Consider the following 17,531-nt stretch of genomic DNA (forward strand, 5'->3'; position numbering starts at 1 on the left):
TTTTGATAAATTAATTTAAAAAACAAACTATTAATTAAAATATTTGCTTTGAGATTAATAACAACTTTAAATTTGAAACTAAAAAAATAGTTGAATATGAAATAAATAAAATCACACAAAATTTGTGAATAAATATACTTTTGTCAATTAGTAGTGTATTTAAATAATTTTAAATGATTATATCTTATCTCTTCTAATAAGAATGAAATTTTATTTTCATCTTCTTCATTTTTATTCTTGTTATATCTGTTATCATATTTATTTATTTTAATAATTTATGTATGATTATATTCAGTTTCATCATATTCATTCTCACTTCTAATTGTAACTAAATAGATAAAATCAGTACAATTTAATACATCAAATTTATAAAAATGAAATAACAAATTGAACAACTCAAAACTAAGAACTTCTACATTAATCTATTGAATTCAAAATTGAATATATAAAATGTAAATTTTTTGATCATTTTTGCATAATATATTACATGAGAAAAAAAATATTACATACTTTCGCATAATATATTACATATTTCGATGATATGTTTTGCATATGTTAAAAAAAAAGATGAATATAAATCATAAATATTAGTTATTTAAAATTCTACATGAAAAGTTTTAAAATCAAGTAACTTAAACTTGTATAAGTAGTTATATTTTTTTATAGATAATAAATTAAATTTGTGATTTAAACAGTGATAATGGAGATTTTAATATCATGTTGATGTTTTTCTTGGTTCATAGAGATTTCTTTATTTTTTAATATATTTTTAATCATAATATTAGAATTATGAAACTTTTTTTTTAATTTATAATTTTGATATATATGAATAAAAATTTAAATACTGATGTGGATGCTTTGAAAATAATATAGCTTTAACTATCATTAATAATAGAATAATTTTAATTAACAAATATTCCTATATTATTTTGTATTAACAATGTAATTTTATAATTTAGAGAAAATTTTAATTTTAGTTTTTGATGTGAAATAATAAAATTGACCTTTTATATTTTATGTGGATGTCCTTACAGGCATATAGCTTTAACTTTTATTTTTCTTTAAATTGTTTGTAAACAATATAATTTTAAAATTTAGAAATATTCTTAATTTTAAATATTGATGTGGACCAAGATAATTGAACTTTTAAATCATATATGGATATTCTTAAAGGCATATAGCTATAACTTTTATTAATAATAGATTTAGAAATCAAAATTGAAAAATCTCACACGAGGCTCGTTGCGGCAAATGATTTTAGCCTCTCCTCTTTATTATGAGGCTTATCGAATGTATTCAGATGTTGTCTGGTCAGCTAATTGTTACTTTTGTGGTTCATGTTGGGTTGTTAAAACCCATTCAGATGCTATGTTATTTCAAAAAATTTCCTCCAATTTACCGGACCCGTGATTGAACCGGAAATTTTTTTGGGTCATGGGTTAATAAGGTTCGATTAGGTTCAACTGGGTTCAACCGGGTTTGATAATATTTTACAAACTTAATCAAAATAAAATTCTTCAATAATTAAATTATTTGGAAAAAAATTCATAATTTAAATCCAAATCAACACTAAAATAAAATAAAGTAGCATTAGCAACAAATTAAAAAAAACTTGAATAGTCTAAATAAAAAACAACACTAAAACAATTTAACACGTTCAATCTTCCTTTTCCAAATCTTCAGTACCTTGAACAAATATAAAAACAAAATACATATTACTGAAATGTTTTAAAAATTAAAACCAAACAAAAACAAAGCAGTTAAAAAATTGATCACGTCATAGCACACAAAGTGTTAGTTTATACTTTATATAATATAATAGATACAGAAATTCTAAAACCAACTAAACTCAACAACAAATTTTAATCGAAAGTTGGACACACCTCACTTTGACTTTGAATTGATGTAATGTGGTGGTGAGTTGCAGAGAGATTTAGAAACGAAAAAAACAAAAGAAGGACGATACAACTGTGAAAGAGTAAGGGTTTAATTAAACAAGTACAAGTCTAAACGATATAAACACTAAGAAAAGAGAAATAAATAACAATTTAATTAAGCTTTTTCTGTTTTTCAATTCAACCCGGTTTGATATGGTTTAACGGTTCGCCCGGTTCCCGGTTTTTTGGCGGTTTAATCCGGTTTTTTAGCCGGTTTAATCTTATGTGGGTTTTAATACTCACCCAACCCGGTTATGCGTCCGGTTCACGGTTTAATCTGGTTGGACCGCCGGTCCGATCCGATTTTAAAAACATTGCTAAATATGTGTGTATATATCTAATTTAAATTCAAAATTTCCTATTTTAATATTGTTTATTTTTGTTTTTTATTATTAATATCAATTTTATATATAATTTTTTTACTTTTAATAATTTTAAAAACAATAATAGAATTTGGAAATTTTTCAATTTTCAATGTTGAGGTGGACCAATAAATCTTTTTATAAGACCAATAAACTTTTTTAATTTTCTTTTTCAGCAATAATATTATAATTTGTAAATTTTTCTTAATTTTAAATGTTGATGTGGACCAATAAAATTTATTTTTTAAATCCTATGTGGATACATTCTTAATTTCTTTTTTTCAGCAATAATATTACAATTTGTAAATTTTTCTTATTTTTAAATGTTGATGTGGACCAATTAAATTGATTTTTGAAATCCTATGTGGACACTCTTAGAAGCATTTAGCTTCAACTTTTATTAGTATATATATATATATATATATATATATATATAAGATTCAGTAAAGAAGTTTGAAATCCATTATCATTTAGTTAAAGATTTAAATAAACTAATTAAAATTTTATATTGTTCATCTTTTAATAGATTTTAATAACTGACTTGGCATGACTAAATTTGAAACTAATTTTAAGTTTCTTATGTGTTTTTAGTTATTTTTTTTATTTGTTATGAAATTCAATTCTATTATAATTCAAAATAATAGCATATTGACTTACCACATTATATAAATTTTAAAATAATTGAGCTAAATTTTGTTTCAAATATGTTTAACTTTAAATCTAATGAAACTGAAAACACTATAATGAACTGCACGCTAAAAAATCGTTAGTCTATTATTTAGAAGCTGATTTAGCACAATTTTGAAATATATTATAATGAGAATACAAAACTTATAAGATAATATTCAAAAGATAAACAACTTACAATAAATATTGATTTCCATAAAATAGTCTCTTAGGTCTGCCACTGCCACCAGAGAGAAGCCAAATTTCATAAGATTGGAGGATAAAACTGATGCTACAGAATCAGTTTTGAATCTGCTGAGAAGCTGTGAGTTTACAGAATTTCAAATTTCAAGCATATTTATCCTGAATTTTGTTAAACAAAGACACATGGCTGAGAAACTTGACTTTCTAGAAGATACAAGATCTCAACTCACTATGTTCCTTTCAGATGGTCCAAAGGTAAACAGTCGGGTTCTATTTTGATATGGTGAAAAATATGAAGGAAACCGGCAAGCATGGAAAGCTGTGTTAGTCTTTGGCAGATGGTTGGAAATAGGAGAACATCTTAAGAAACATATCGAGTTTAAGAGTACTTGGAGTAGCTGATGATCTGCTGTACTCACTGTTGTTCTCTGGCACAAAGATGATATTCTGCACCACAAACTCGGTCTTCTTCTTCACCGACTCTGAAGAATACGACATGCAGGGAGGATGCCTCACAACCATCATGTTTATCTCCTCTCTGCTAAATCCAGTCGCCCGATATGTTTCAGTGAGTTAATTTAATGAAATTTTTTAAGATGGACCAGAACTCGAGTTTTCTTTCTATTTTGAACACTTACGATGTAGAAAACATTTACAGCCTCAACAAATTTTGGTCTTTCGGGATCTAAATCCAAACCCAATAACTTTTTTAGTGATTTTTCAAATCTGTCTGACTGTCTTTCCTCGAAACGCCTTGGTGTAAAACCCTCTGGTATATGTACTGAGCATGGAGGAAATGATTGTGCCAAGGTGTTACGTCATTCAAGCTCTCATGTCCAAAGGATTGGTCAGTGAACTCCCTTTGTTATCTGTGTTGGTATGTGTCAGTGAGAGGTTCGTAGACAAATACGTGATGAAGCACAAACAAAAGGAAGTTGTGGCGGAGATGATGGTTGTTTTCACCGGTGGTTCTTCTAAAACATGTATGTGAAAGGATGTGCCTGATTGTAGTGAGTTTTTTAAAAAACTTCTCTCGCTCCCTGTTGAAATTCTTGGTTGAGCACAGGGGTGGACGTAGGTTGTGACGACCGGGATGTTTTATTGAATAATTTTAAAGAAATTTAATTTAATATATTATTAAGATATTTATAGAAAAAAGTGTCCCCTATACTAAAAAAAAAATATGTCTTTTTATTAAAAATGCTTCCGATAAAAAAAATGCTAGATCTGGCACTGGTTGAGCATATTCCTCTGTTTTCTATGTTATAGCATAGAGTACAGACTCTCGATGTATAAGCATGTTTAGATAATAGTGTGTTTCTATTTGATTATTTCGAAATCCGTATGTCTCAAATTGTGCGTTGATTTGGCTATTTCCTGTGTGAGTGCTTATTCTGAAAGATATCTCTTTCCATTTTCGAGCTCTAAGATTTGTGCCTTATGATGATTTATACCCTTGGCTGCAGTTTACCCTGATGGAAAAGTTTGCATATCTATCCTCCATCCTGCTCTGGTGATGATCCTAGTGGATATGAGCTTGTGCCTATCTTCAGAGTTCGTTTGTTCATTTTGCTTTTTGGTTATGAATAAGAGACACAAGCTTAGTGAACACACGCTCATATAATATCCAGATGGCTTCAAAATGTTGCAAAAAGTTTCATTGTATATTTGTATTGTTCTTTATACTGTCTGAAAAAATCTCTCCAGAAATCTTCTTATTGCAAACATTTTTTTCTTTTGTATCACGTGAAACTGAGAATTAGACCGAATCCGAACCTTCACAAAATCAAGATTTGATTTGAACTGATGATTTACTAAACTCGGACCGGTTTAGTACAACAAATATATTCACCTTCTTACTCTTAGCGTTTTTGCTTTATAGATAAAAGAAACTATTGCAAGGCATGTAACAACTCAAAAACCAAATCAACTTACAGAATTTTCTTATTTTTTGTTGGCGTTTTAGGGTTTCGAGAGCGAGGAAAACGTTCGATGATTGCGTGATTCTTCTTCTCGATAAAAATCAGATAGATTCAGAGGAAAACACTGTAGAACTTGTTGATTCTATTTTTCTTTCTCTTGCACTCCTTTGCATGGTGTTTTGTCATCATGTATTCTCTGAGACTCCACGGGAAAAGATCTGTCGAGTTGCAGAAATTGCTTAATTTGAGAGGTCATTGCAAAATGTACTCTCTGCTTTTTACAACTCGTTCTCCTCTGCTAGTGGTGATGCAGATGTGAGCCCTCTTCAAGTTGGTCGAAAAGGGAAGACTTTTACTGTCTCTTACCTCGTTGATTCAATGGGTTTCTCTAAAAAACTCATAGAATCTATCTTGAGGAAAGTGAGCTCATCAAAGGCTAAGGGAGATCCTGATTCTATTCTGAATCTTCTTAGGAGTCATGGTTTCACAGATCCTCAAATCACCAGAATAATTAAAGCTTACCCACGATCGCTTATTGAAGATTCTGAGGAGTTTCTTGCTCTCAAGCTTCAGTGTCTGCAGTCCAGAGCAGCTTCAACCTCTGAGCTCACTGAGATTGTTTCAGAATCTCCTAAAATCTTGGGATGACAGTGGAGGAATTTCTCGGTTATTTCTATGATGATATGCTTCTCAGCAACCAGAGTTTAAAAGCGGATAAGGAGAAGATGATCAGAAATTTAAGGGTTTTGAGAGAATTGGCCGTGCCTGAGAAGCTGTTCTTCTCCAGGCTCATGTTCGGTGATAAACAGAGTGTCTGCTGTGGCATAAAGATATTTGAAGAATCCGTCAAGGAGGTTGTTGACATGGGCTTTGTTCCGACAACCTCAAAGTTTGTCCACACTCAACACGCTGTTCGCAGTATGAGCGACAAAACGATGAAAGAAAAGGTAAACTTTTTTTAAAGTTTAGGCTTTGAAGTGGAAGATGTATGGGCAATGTTCAAGAAGTGGCCTAAGTTTCTTACATACTCGGAGGACAAGATAACTCGGAAGTTTGAAATCCTGAATGAGTGTGGACTAGTCCAAGACGAGGTCTGCTCAGTGTTCAAGAAGTTTCCGCAATGCATGGGTCTTTCAGAGAAGAGTATAGCCAACTCCATTGAAACATTTCTAGGCCTAGGATTCAGCAGAGATGAGTTTGCGATGATGGTCAAGCGCGTTCCTTCGGCCATCGGATTATCTCCAGTCTTGGTGAAGCTTAAGAGCGAGTTTCTGGTGAAGAAGATGAATTGGCCAATACAGGCCCTGGTTTCAAACCCTCAGGTACTTGGATACAGCATGGAGAAGAGGATTGTCCCAAGGTGTAACGTAATCACAGCTCTCATGTCCAAAGGATTGATCGGAAGTGAGCTCCCTTCAATGTCTTGTGTCTTGGTATGTACATATGAGGCGTTCTTAAACAAGTACTAGATTCTAACCTTGTGCATCCGCACGGGAATATTTTTTATTGTTTAACGAATTTTGTAATATAATTTGTGTTTTTGAGTTTAGATATAATTATTTTTATAAATATATTTTTTAATAAGTGAAAATATTGATTTTTGTGTTTAGATATATTTTTATAGTATTAAAATTAATTATAATTATAAAAATATAATTTTAACCAATCCGCTAATATTAATTCAAAATGAACTATTATAAAAACATAATTCTAACTTTTCCGTTCATATTATCGTATAATATAAATATTTATTAAAAGTTTGAGATGTATTAACAGTATTATTTAGCATTATAGTTTTCTAAAATTTAATCAACGAAAGGAGTGTACAACTGGTTTTTCAAACCACATTATAGTGTATGCAATAATTTTTAATTTTTTATGTTTTTATTTTGTATGAAAAATATATTTTCGATATACATATATAATTCAAAATTAGTGATTTTAGTTACCAAAATATTTTTAACCCGGTTTTTATATATATTTTTAGTTCTATGAATTTTAAAAAATATATTTTTAATATTTAAATTATACATTTGAATTTTACCTATTATTTTATTATTAATTTGTAAATAAATCACAATCATAAATATATTATATAAGCAACATAAATATCATATCATTTACATCATTATAAATATTTTATATTTCAAATATGACCATTATTTTTCATATGTAAATTATTTTTGTTTCAAAAATTCTAGATATTTTTGATAAAAATGTTTAATAGTATTGAAATTATTTAAATTAGAATCTTTAAATCAAATCTAAATTAATATCTGATTTATTATTTTTAATCAAATCAAATCAAATCAAATCTAAATTATCTATATTTAAGGAACTCTAAAATATTTAAATTAATAACTAATTTCAAAATTAAATATAAATAATTATTAAAATTATTTTTAAACACTTAAAAAAATTAAGAGTGTTTGGAAGCAAGTACTAAATGTGCTTCTGTTTTAATAGAATAGATGTGAGGAAGTAGGCCTGGGCACATTATCCGAATCCGAATAATTTATCCGAACCCGACCCGAAAAAGAGAAACCGAACCCGAATCGAAACTGATAAAATATCCGAACGGTTTTTAAATTTCTAAATCCGAAAAACCGAAACCAAACCAAACCGAACCAAAAATCCGAATGGATATCCGAAATATCTGAAATACAATTATATACTCAAAATACTAACTACAATTAGATTTAATAACCTAAAATTACAATTATAAATCCAAAATATGAATTATTTTTATTCTGAAAATGATGAAAAATCCAAAATAATTTAAACATACTAAGTTTTTAGTTATAATTTTAAAATTTTGCCAAATTATATTTGAATTTAACTAATTTTATTTAAATTTAATTATTTTTATTTAATTTTATTATTTTTTGGATATCCGAATCCGAACCGAACCCGATCGAATATAACCGAACCCGAACCGGAATTCCAAAAATATCTGAATAGGTTTTAAATCTAAAAACCGAAAATCCGAAAAACCGAATTATCCGAACCGAACCCGAATGGATATCCGAACGTCCAGGGCTATGAGGAAGTACGATGACAAGGAGCTTGTGGCTGAGTTAGTGTCTATTTTCACCGTTGGTTCTAAAAGAAGCTTACTTGAATGTTTTTACTTCTATTTCGGCTTTTGTTTTATTTTTGTATTAATGTTTAGTCGATAATAATCTAGAGATTGGAGATTGGTTCCAACTCTAAGTTTATCTTAGTCAAGAGAGAGAGACTAAGAGTAAGATAAACTTAGTAAATTTATCTTTTTAAGTCTTATGTTATTGTTGGATTTGTCGTTATGTAGTTTTAATAAGGAGCGAGCTATTTGTTTCAGTGAAGGTTGTGCAAAATGCTTCCTACGTATTTCAATTCGTTATCTTCTTCTTGCGCTACTGAAAAGGGAACACCTTTCATATTCCCGAGACAGAAACCATTGAGCAGCGAGTTAAGCGTGGCTAAATCGAGCTCATATACTCGAGTTTCATCATCTTGCTAAGAATAGCTAAAGCAGAAGAGAGCTGAGAGGAGTGGCAGAAACAGTTTATGAAATTACTGTAAGTGTAGAGATCATGTGAAATTCCCAGCATCTCCGTTTGCTCGCCCAGAGAGAAGACAACATCAACTCTTGTTTGCATGCTAACAGGAAAATGACACAGCACAAATCAGTCATGTTCATGAAGCTAGAAACACCTAAATATACACATATCTATCCACCTACGACATAAGAAACCCATGTTCAGAAGCAATCAATATAAAAGCAACATCAAACATTGATTTACCTCACAGTCACAGATGTTGCTATCATAGGAACAAGGTTGCTCTACAATTCTCTCCAGGATAACAGTGTTTTAAGAAAGCATTTTCAGAAAGCTTTTGTCTAATCTCCCATCATGCAACATATTAGTGACCATGCTTATTGTTGAAGCATCTCCAGAAAACTTGCAGCTCCTCATTTCCTTGATGAGTTGGACTGATGTTACTTTGTCACCATCTCTAAGATATGCCCTTATCAGCGTATTATATGGACCGCTATTTGGGAGAGGTCCATCTTCTTTCATTTTACTGAATAAGGCATATGCATCCTGCTTTAAGCCTTTCCTACAAAATCCCGAGATCATTGCAGTGTAGGTTACAACATCAAGATTCACTCCTTTAAGGTTGAGGCTGCAAAACAAATCCCAGGCATCTTCCACCTTACCAGCCTTGCACATTCCTTCAATGATGATGTTATATGTAACAATACTAAGTTCGATTTCACTCTTCTGCATATCCTGAAATATGACCAATGCTTTCTCTAGCTTCCCGTTGTTACAAAGACCATCTAACAAAGTATTATATGTCCTAATAGAACGAGGCACACCCATAGAAACCATATGTTTGAATATTTCTTGGGCATTATCACAATCGCCAGCTTGGAAATACCCTTGGATCAGAGTCGTGTAAGTGATTGTGTTACCAACAATTCCTCTTAGAGACATCTCCCTGAAGAGTTCCATACCATCTTCTACTCTCTTAGACTTGCAGAATCCATTTATGAGAGTACTATAAGTCACTACGTCTGGGAGAATACCTTTGCTAACCATCGAAGTAAACATCTGTTTGGCCTCCTCTAGACGATCTTGCAAACAAAACCCGTTGATCAATGCATTGCACGTGAAAATATCAGGATCTATAGACCTTCTGATCATCTCCTTGTATAATTCCTCTGCCTCCAAAAGTTTCCCAACCTTCACAAAGGCATCTATCAACGCATTGAAGGTGACTACACTGGGGTTCAATTTCCTCTCAATCATATCACTGAATAGTAGAGAGGCATCACTCCATCTTCCGTAATTACAAAGACAGCTTATGAGGGAGCTGTAGATAAAAACATTTGGCTTGATTCCTTTGTTCTCCATTTCGTTGAATAAGTCGAGTGCCTCATTGACATCTCTGTATTTGCAAAGACCATCGATGACTGTACTGAAGATCACAACATTTGGCTCTATTTTCCCTTTCTCCATCTTCTTGAGCAGATTTAAAGCCAAATCCATATCACCTCTCTTACAAATCCCATTTATCACCGCACCATAAGTAAGCAGATCTGGTTGACATCCTTTCGCCGCCATTCTGTCAACTAAAGCCACAGCTTCGGAAGCTTTATTGTTGAGAAAAAGTCCATGAATCAGAGTGTTGAATGTGACGGTGTTAGGTTGATATCCCATTTCCACCATTTGATCAAGCAAAGCTATGGCATCAGAAATCCTATTCCCGTGACAGTATCCATTGAGCAGTGAGTTAAACGTGACTAAATCGGGCTCATACCCGAGTTTCATCATCTTCCCAAGAAGAGCTAAAGCAGAAGGGAGCTGACAGGTGCGGCAAAAACAGTTAATCAAAATACTGTATGTATAGTGATTATGTCGAATTCCCAGCATCTCCATCTTCTCTCCCAGAGATATCACGACATCATACTTCTTTATCTTAGCAATAGCACTCAACAATTTACTGAAGTCGACAATGGAAGGAAAAGGACGAGACTTTATCATCTCACCAAACAGACCAATTGCATCATCTAACTTAATATCCTGTAGAAACCCATTTCTAATCTTCTCTCTGTAATCACAACTAGCACCAGAGAAAGCTCGTACCCAGCAACGGAACGGAGAAGGAGAAGCAGTTCGAGGATTACCTTTCAACACTATTCTCTTCGTCGTAAACGCAATCGCAAACAATCTCATCATCTTCTCGATTTGGCTTCAGCTGATTTAGGTTTCTTCTCGGATTATTCTTATTATTAGAAATGAACATGTGAGGAAGAAGACGAATTTCCACAGCCGTTGGATCGTTTCTGGTATTTGACGGTCAAGATTTCATCTTATCATGTTCGGTGACTCATGAATGTTTGGTTTTGGTTCAATCGAGTCTTAAAGACTCATTTTGGTTTTGGTTCTCTAAGACTCAAGACCAAGAGTCAAGAATAGACATAACCAAGAAAATCAATATAAACTAATTCGGGTTTGTCATAATCGAACCGGATCAAGAACCAGCACAAGACGCAATTCTCTTTTCCTCCCAAATGAAATTTTGGTCTTGATGATTTTGGGGGTTTTCGACGCTAAACCTGTAAATACAGATGGTTCTGAGAGTTTAATATTTTGAGATTTAACCACAACTCCGGGGAAATTTTTTTTTTTCGATTCGAGTCTACACTGTGGCATTTGCTGGTTTCTGTCATGTATTCTCTGATACTCCATGGAAGAAGGTTGGTCGAGTTGCAGAAATGTCGTAGCTTGAGATTATTTTCAGTGAACCTTTTGCAAAATGCGTCTGCTTTTTCCAATTCCTTCGCATCTGCTTTTGCTACTGATGTGGGCTCTCAACAAACTCGAAAAGGGCAGAACTTTACGGTCTCTTATCTCGTTGATTCATTGGGTTTAACTGCAAAACTCGCTAAATCGATCTCAAGGAAAGTCAGTTTCGAGGACAGTGAAAATCCAGATTCTGTTCTGAGTCTTTTCAGAAGTTATGGGTTCGCTGACTCTCAGATCTCCAACATCATTACGGGTTATCCACTATTGCTTATAGCAGATGCTGAGACATCTATTGGTCCAAAGCTTCAGTCTTTGCAGTCTAGAGGAGCTTCAACCTCTGAGCTCACCGAGATTCTTTCAAAAGTTCCAAAAATCTTGGGAAAGGACAGATCTTTTAGCGTGTACTATGATTTCGTCAAAGAGATTGTAGAAGCAGATAAGAGCTCCAAGTATGTAAAGTTGTGTCATTCTTTGCCACAGGGTAGTAAGCAGGAGAATAAACTCCGAAATGTATCGGCTTTGAGAGAATTAGGCATGCCTCAGAAGCTGTTGTTCTCTATGCTCGTCTCAAAATGCCCACATATTTGTGGAAAAGAGAGATTCGAGGAATCCCTCAAGAAAGTGGTTGAGATGGGTTTTGATCCCACCACTCCAAAGTTTCTCGAAGCTCTGCGTATTGTTCAGGCATTGAAGGAAGAGACAATAGAAGAGAAAGTCAATGTATATAAAAGTTTAGGCTTTGCTGTGGAAGATGTATGGGCGATATTCAAGAAGTTTCCGATTTTTCTGACATTCTCGGAGAAGAAGATAACTCAGACTTTCGAAACCATGAAGAGGTGTGGGCTACTAGAAGACGAGGTCCGCTTAGTGGTAAAGAAGTTCCCGCAATGCATCGGTATTTCAGAGCAGAACATATTGAACTCCATTGAAGCATTTCTTGGCCTAGGTTTCACCAGAGATGATATTGCGATGATGGTCAAACGCAATCCTGGTTGCATTGGATATTCTGTGGAGACAGTTAAGAAGAAGACTGAGTTTGTGGTGAAGAAGATGAAATGGCCACTAAAGGCCGTGGCTTCGTACCCAAGTGTGCTTGGATACAGCATGGAGAAGAGGATTGTGCCAAGGTGTAACGTAATCAAAGCTCTCATGTCCAAAAGATTGATCGGAAGAGAACTCCCTTCAATGTCTTCTGTTTTGGTATGTACAGATCAGACGTTTTTAAACAGGTATGTGAGGAAGCATAATGACAAGCGGCTGGTGCCTGAGTTAATGGCTATCTTCAATGGGAAACGAGAATAAACAGATAAAACTTGTAAACGAAGTGTAGAGGGTTTAACAGTAGTGTCTTGCCTGAGTTGATGACTGAAATTAAGCTTATGTTTTGCTCCTTCCTACTCTACTGTCTTATATTCTCTGTCTATCTCTCTTTTGTGTCCCTGTAAAGAAGAGACAAGTAGATATAAAGAAAGAAAGACTGATTCGATTTTATTAGTTCCCTTGGAATTTCGGAGAGAGTTTAGCTGATCAGTGGAGAGCATGTCACCTTAAGATGAAATGGAGCTATGGAAGGAAGAAACCAATTTATGAAGTGCTAGATGCTTCCACACACATTTATTCTCAAGTTTCTTCACAGTTCAGCTAATAAACCTATATACAAAAGTGTGGACAAAGAGTTGGGAAGGAGTGGTAAGGGTCACACAGATACAAGCATACATATATTGAAAGGTAAGGCTTAATTCTCATGTTCTACGTTTCTCTATATTCTCAAGTTCCGTACTTGAAACTTCAAAGAACCTGAAGCCCTTAATGTTCATGAGATAAAAAGAAAAGAAAAAAAAAAGCTTTGGACTTTGGCGTATGAAATCACATTTATGAAAGCTAAGTGCTCCTTGCCTAATAAATTCTGGGCTAGTGGGCTTTCAAAGTTCAAACCATAGAAATGAGGCTCACTATTATATGATGATATTCGGGTCAGGTCGAAAATTAGGGTTTAGCATCTAAAACCGCAAAAATTTGCATTTTCTTCTCCCCCAAATTCAGTCATGTATTCTCTGATAATCCATCGAAGAAGGTTGGTCGAGTTTCAGAAAGTGTGGAATTTGAGGTTTTCAGTGAACATTTTTCAAAATGCTTCTGCTTACTTCTCCTCAAATGCTGCTGCAGAATTGAGCCTCCAAGATGGTCGAAAAAGGAAGACTTTTACAGTCCCTTACCTCGTTGATGCATTAGGTTTAACTAAAAAACTCGCGGAATCCATTACGAGGAAAGTCAACTCAGAGGCTAAGGGCAATCCTGATTCTGTTCTGAATCTTCTTAGAAGTTATGGGTTCACAAATTCTCAGATCTCCGACATCATTACGGATTATCCACTATTGCTTATGGCAAATGCTGAGAAATCCATTGGTCCCAAGCTTCAGTTTCTGCTGTCCAGAGGAGCTTCAAGCTCTGAGCTCACTGAGATTGTTTCTAAAGTCCCCAAGATCTTAGGAATCAAAAAGGACAAAGCTTTCAGCATATACTATGATTTTATCAAAGAGATCATAGAAGCCGATAAGAGCTCCAAGCATGTAAAATTGTGTCATTCTTTGCCTCCTGGTTGTAAGCAGGAGAATAAACTCCGAAATGTTTTGGTTTTAAGAGAACTTGGTGTGCCTCAGAAGTCAGAAGTTGTTATTCTCTATTCTCATCTCCAATTTCCAGTCTGTAGCTGGAAAAGAAAGATTTGAAGAATCCCTCAAGAAGGTTGTTGGGATGGGCTTTGATCCGACAACCTTATCGTTTGTCCAAGCTTTACACGCTGTTTACCAAATGAGCGACAAAACGATTGAAGGAAAAGTAAACGTCTATAAAAGGTTAGGATTTGATGTGGAAGATGTATGGGCAATGTTCAAGAAGTGGCCAAAGTTTCTTAAATACTCGGAGAAAAGACATTGAACTTGGTTGAAACATTTATACGCCTAGGATTCAGCAGAGATGAGGTTGCGATGATGGTCAAGTGCTATCCTCGGTGCATTGGATATTCTGCAGAGTCGGTGAAGAAGAAGACTGAGTTTGTGGTGAAGAATATGAATTGGCTACTAAAGGCTGTGGCTTTGTTCCCTCAGGCATTTGGATACAGCATGGAGAAGAGGATTGTACCAAGGTATAACGTAATCAAAGCTCTCTTGTCCAAAGGATTAATCGGATGTGAAGTCACTTCAGTGTCTGTGTTGAAGAGTACCTGTGAAAGGTTTTTAAAAAGGTACGTGATGAAGCACGATGACAAGCAGCTTGTGGCTGAGCTGATGGCTATCTTCTCTGGAGAGACGAGCAAAAAGTCAAAAACAGATAGCTTGTGAACGAACGAAGTAGACGGTTTTGTAGTCTATAAAGTCTTAGACTTTCATAGTTTTAGCTTGAACCCGAATCTCAGATATTATTAGTTCTCACTGTTGATCCATGGGTTCTTCATGATTCTATTCGATATCTGGTTACTGGTGATGAGTAAGTTATAAGTTTAGGTTGTACAATATATGTTGGCTGTGGAAAATCAGTTTGAATGTTAGTGAAACAATCAATTCATACATCTAATATGGACCGTATGCAATGGGATCTCAAAAAGGTTGTAATTTTCTGATCCCATTGATCCTCTTCATGTGACTTGTTGGATTCTCTGTCATGAGTTTTTGGATCATATTTCAGGATCTAACTGATCGTATATAATAATTTATATCTTATTCCAAGAGGATTTTCATTATAGCTTTAACCATGAAAATTACTTTAGAATATTAAACAAACAAACAAAAAAAAAACAGAGTGATGCAAAGCAAGAGTCAAATAGACTCAAACAACAAAAACAGGACGCAACGTACTTAAAAAGTAGCTAAATTTCTTCTTTTCTTCAATTTACTCATCGGCCTTCTCCACTGCAACATCCTCTGTAGCTGCGGCAGCTTCCACGACGGCTGCTTCAGTAGGTTTCTCCTCCTCTGCTTCTGGTTTCTTCTTCTCCTCCTCCACAACTGCCGGAGTTTCTTCTATCTTCTTTTCTTCTTCCTCCTCTTTCTTAGGCTCTACAACTTCCTCTGTTTTGCTTTCCTCCTCCACAACCGCCGGAGTTTCCACCGGAGCTTCTTCCTCTTTCTTGATCTCCTCGGTCTCTGTTTTGGTTTCCTCTGTTTTTTCAACTGGTTTCTCTGTTTCTTCCGCGGCCACGTCTTTAGTCGTTACTTCAACGGGAGCTTCAGCTTCGGTTACCGGAGCTGGAGCAGACTCAGCGGCCACGACGGCAGCGACGGTCTCCGCCGGCTCCACTGTCTTTGGTGGTGGCATCTCGACGTTCTCAGATGCTGCTGGAGTCACTTGTTCAACCTGTAATCCATTGTCACATAGATCAATTCAAAACTGCGTATCGTTTTTGTTTGGTAAAACGGCATGTAGTCTGTTATTTCGTTTTTCTTTTGCTAACAAATACAGAATTAATGATATTTTGTAACTATATAGATCATAATTATATACATGTGTAAACTTTAAAATAAAGGTGGATTAAGAAAACGTATAATTGGATGTTTGATTTATCACGCTTTTATATAGGGAAACTGATCGGTAATCAAACTTTAGACTAACGAAAAAAATGGATTAGAAAATTTTGAAAATTTATATATGCATACCTCGACGGTGGCCATTTGAATGTGTAGAAAAAGAGGAAAAATATCAAAGAAGGGAGGAGAAAGTGTGTGTTTGTGTGTGAGATGCTTTGATGTGTGAAGAGTGTTGGTCGAGGAGATGGCTAATTTATAGTAGAAAGTTAGAAACAAGTACTCCTTTATCAAACAAAAAAACAGTACTTTCTAATCATTTTTTAAAATACCTTTTAAAATATATATTTCCTAAAGCAAAATCTGTATAAGCATGATTAATTTCTCTTGCAATCACAATTGATAAGATGAAAAGAAACTTCTGTTGTATATTTGTTTGAGAAAGAAATATCATGTAGTTTGTGTTTGATTATCATGATCATATACTGCAGTTAACGTCTCGCTACTAGTAAATAAAAGATTTAAACTTTTTTTGTTTTTCGTAAACATGGAAACTGAATCATCGTTTAATAGAATGATACTAAATTGAAAACAATCCGTAGTTAAAATAAATTTTAAGAAGTTTTCTCAAAAAAGAAAATACTCGTAATGCTAGATGTCGGGTTAGATATTGATCAATCATAGGTGGTGTTGGAGGTGTAAATTTATGTATCATGAAACAATATAATGACATAAATACGGAAAATATGTATAGTCCCTCGGTTTAGACGACCAGTCTAATGATGACTCTGTTGAATAAAGTTTAAACAGATTTTGGTTATTGGTCAAAGGTTTTCAAAACGATTGTAAGATAATTTCAAGGCTGCCCAAACAAACAAAGGAATCTGAAGGTCCTAACGACGAATGGCATTATTAATGCGTTACTAAATGTGTAGTTTTTTTTCTTAACATTGCTCTTGAACGAGCTCTAGAAGTGACCGATGACAAAAGAAACAAACATTCAATAAAACCCATAACATCAAATTTAACAGGATACGTGTGCCTAAAGCAATTTAAAACATGTAATACATCGCTTGTGGTAGATTGATCATGCATGCCTAAAGCCATATAAATCCATTGAGCATGATAGTTGAATCATTAAACCTATGTCAGGCTAGTATATAACTATATATAATATATATATGGTTCAACCAGCATGCTCTTTAGGCATGCATGATCACTAAAATTATATTTATGGCGATGAGATGTAAGCTAGTCGACTTTATATCAGATAAAAGACGCCCAGTTAAAATCATGTGTGTACTCGCTTTAAGAACTTTAAGTTTGAAATACCAAATTCTTAAGTCTATCAAAACTTTTAATCCCGTTAACATCATAACATCACCGTCATTAAACACTCCAGTGAAATGTTCAGAGCAGTCATATCATTTTATCCATTCTTCCAACTAAAATAAAACCAAACCTCGGAATATTGTATATGGCTAGATCTAGTGTTTTACAACTTAACACTTTTGTTAATCCGTTTCAAAGAGTCGTTGGGACTTTAAGCGTCGTAAACTCCTAACATTACATTACAACGATGTTCAAGAGACAGAGTCATCAATTATCATCGTTTAGAAAA

The 17,531-nt window shown here is 34.0% G+C and overlaps 3 protein-coding genes and 2 pseudogenes across 3 annotated transcripts; 3 read left to right on the top strand and 2 right to left on the bottom strand.

The window, feature by feature from the left end:
* The first annotated feature begins 5,278 nt into the window (after window positions 1–5,278).
* LOC112090167 lies at window positions 5,279–8,304 on the top strand (annotated as a pseudogene).
* A 192-nt stretch (window positions 8,305–8,496) lies between these two features.
* LOC18009737 (pentatricopeptide repeat-containing protein At1g63330) lies at window positions 8,497–10,828 on the bottom strand. Its single transcript, XM_006391800.2, has 2 exons — window positions 8,877–10,828; window positions 8,497–8,733 (listed from the first exon to the last, which is right to left on the bottom strand). Exon 1 carries the CDS (start codon window positions 10,818–10,820, stop codon window positions 8,946–8,948), a length of 1,875 nt encoding a protein of 624 aa, XP_006391862.1. The 5' UTR covers window positions 10,821–10,828; the 3' UTR covers window positions 8,497–8,733; window positions 8,877–8,945.
* Window positions 10,829–11,306: 478 nt separating this feature from the next.
* LOC18009736 (transcription termination factor MTERF2, chloroplastic) lies at window positions 11,307–12,779 on the top strand. Its single transcript, XM_006391801.2, has one exon. It carries the CDS (start codon window positions 11,313–11,315, stop codon window positions 12,690–12,692), a length of 1,380 nt encoding a protein of 459 aa, XP_006391863.1. The 5' UTR covers window positions 11,307–11,312; the 3' UTR covers window positions 12,693–12,779.
* Window positions 12,780–13,435: 656 nt separating this feature from the next.
* LOC18009734 lies at window positions 13,436–14,980 on the top strand (annotated as a pseudogene).
* Window positions 14,981–15,120: 140 nt separating this feature from the next.
* On the bottom strand, window positions 15,121–16,132 carry LOC18009581 (plasma membrane-associated cation-binding protein 2). Its single transcript, XM_006391803.2, has 2 exons — window positions 16,043–16,132; window positions 15,121–15,743 (listed from the first exon to the last, which is right to left on the bottom strand). The coding sequence occupies exons 1-2, from the start codon at window positions 16,055–16,057 to the stop codon at window positions 15,279–15,281; spliced, it is 480 nt and encodes a 159-aa protein (XP_006391865.1). The 5' UTR covers window positions 16,058–16,132; the 3' UTR covers window positions 15,121–15,278.
* Between the last annotated feature and the right edge of the window lie 1,399 nt (window positions 16,133–17,531).

The sequence above is a fragment of the Eutrema salsugineum genome, unplaced genomic scaffold (assembly GCF_000478725.1).
Source record: "Eutrema salsugineum unplaced genomic scaffold, Eutsalg1_0 scaffold_8, whole genome shotgun sequence".
Lineage (NCBI taxonomy): Eukaryota > Viridiplantae > Streptophyta > Magnoliopsida > Brassicales > Brassicaceae > Eutrema > Eutrema salsugineum.

Coding starts and splice junctions, on each gene's coding strand:
- LOC18009737 (XM_006391800.2), bottom strand. CDS start 10,820: ATGATGAGATTGTTTGCGATTGCGTTTACGACGAAGAGAATAGTGTTG.
- LOC18009736 (XM_006391801.2), top strand. CDS start 11,313: ATGTATTCTCTGATACTCCATGGAAGAAGGTTGGTCGAGTTGCAGAAA.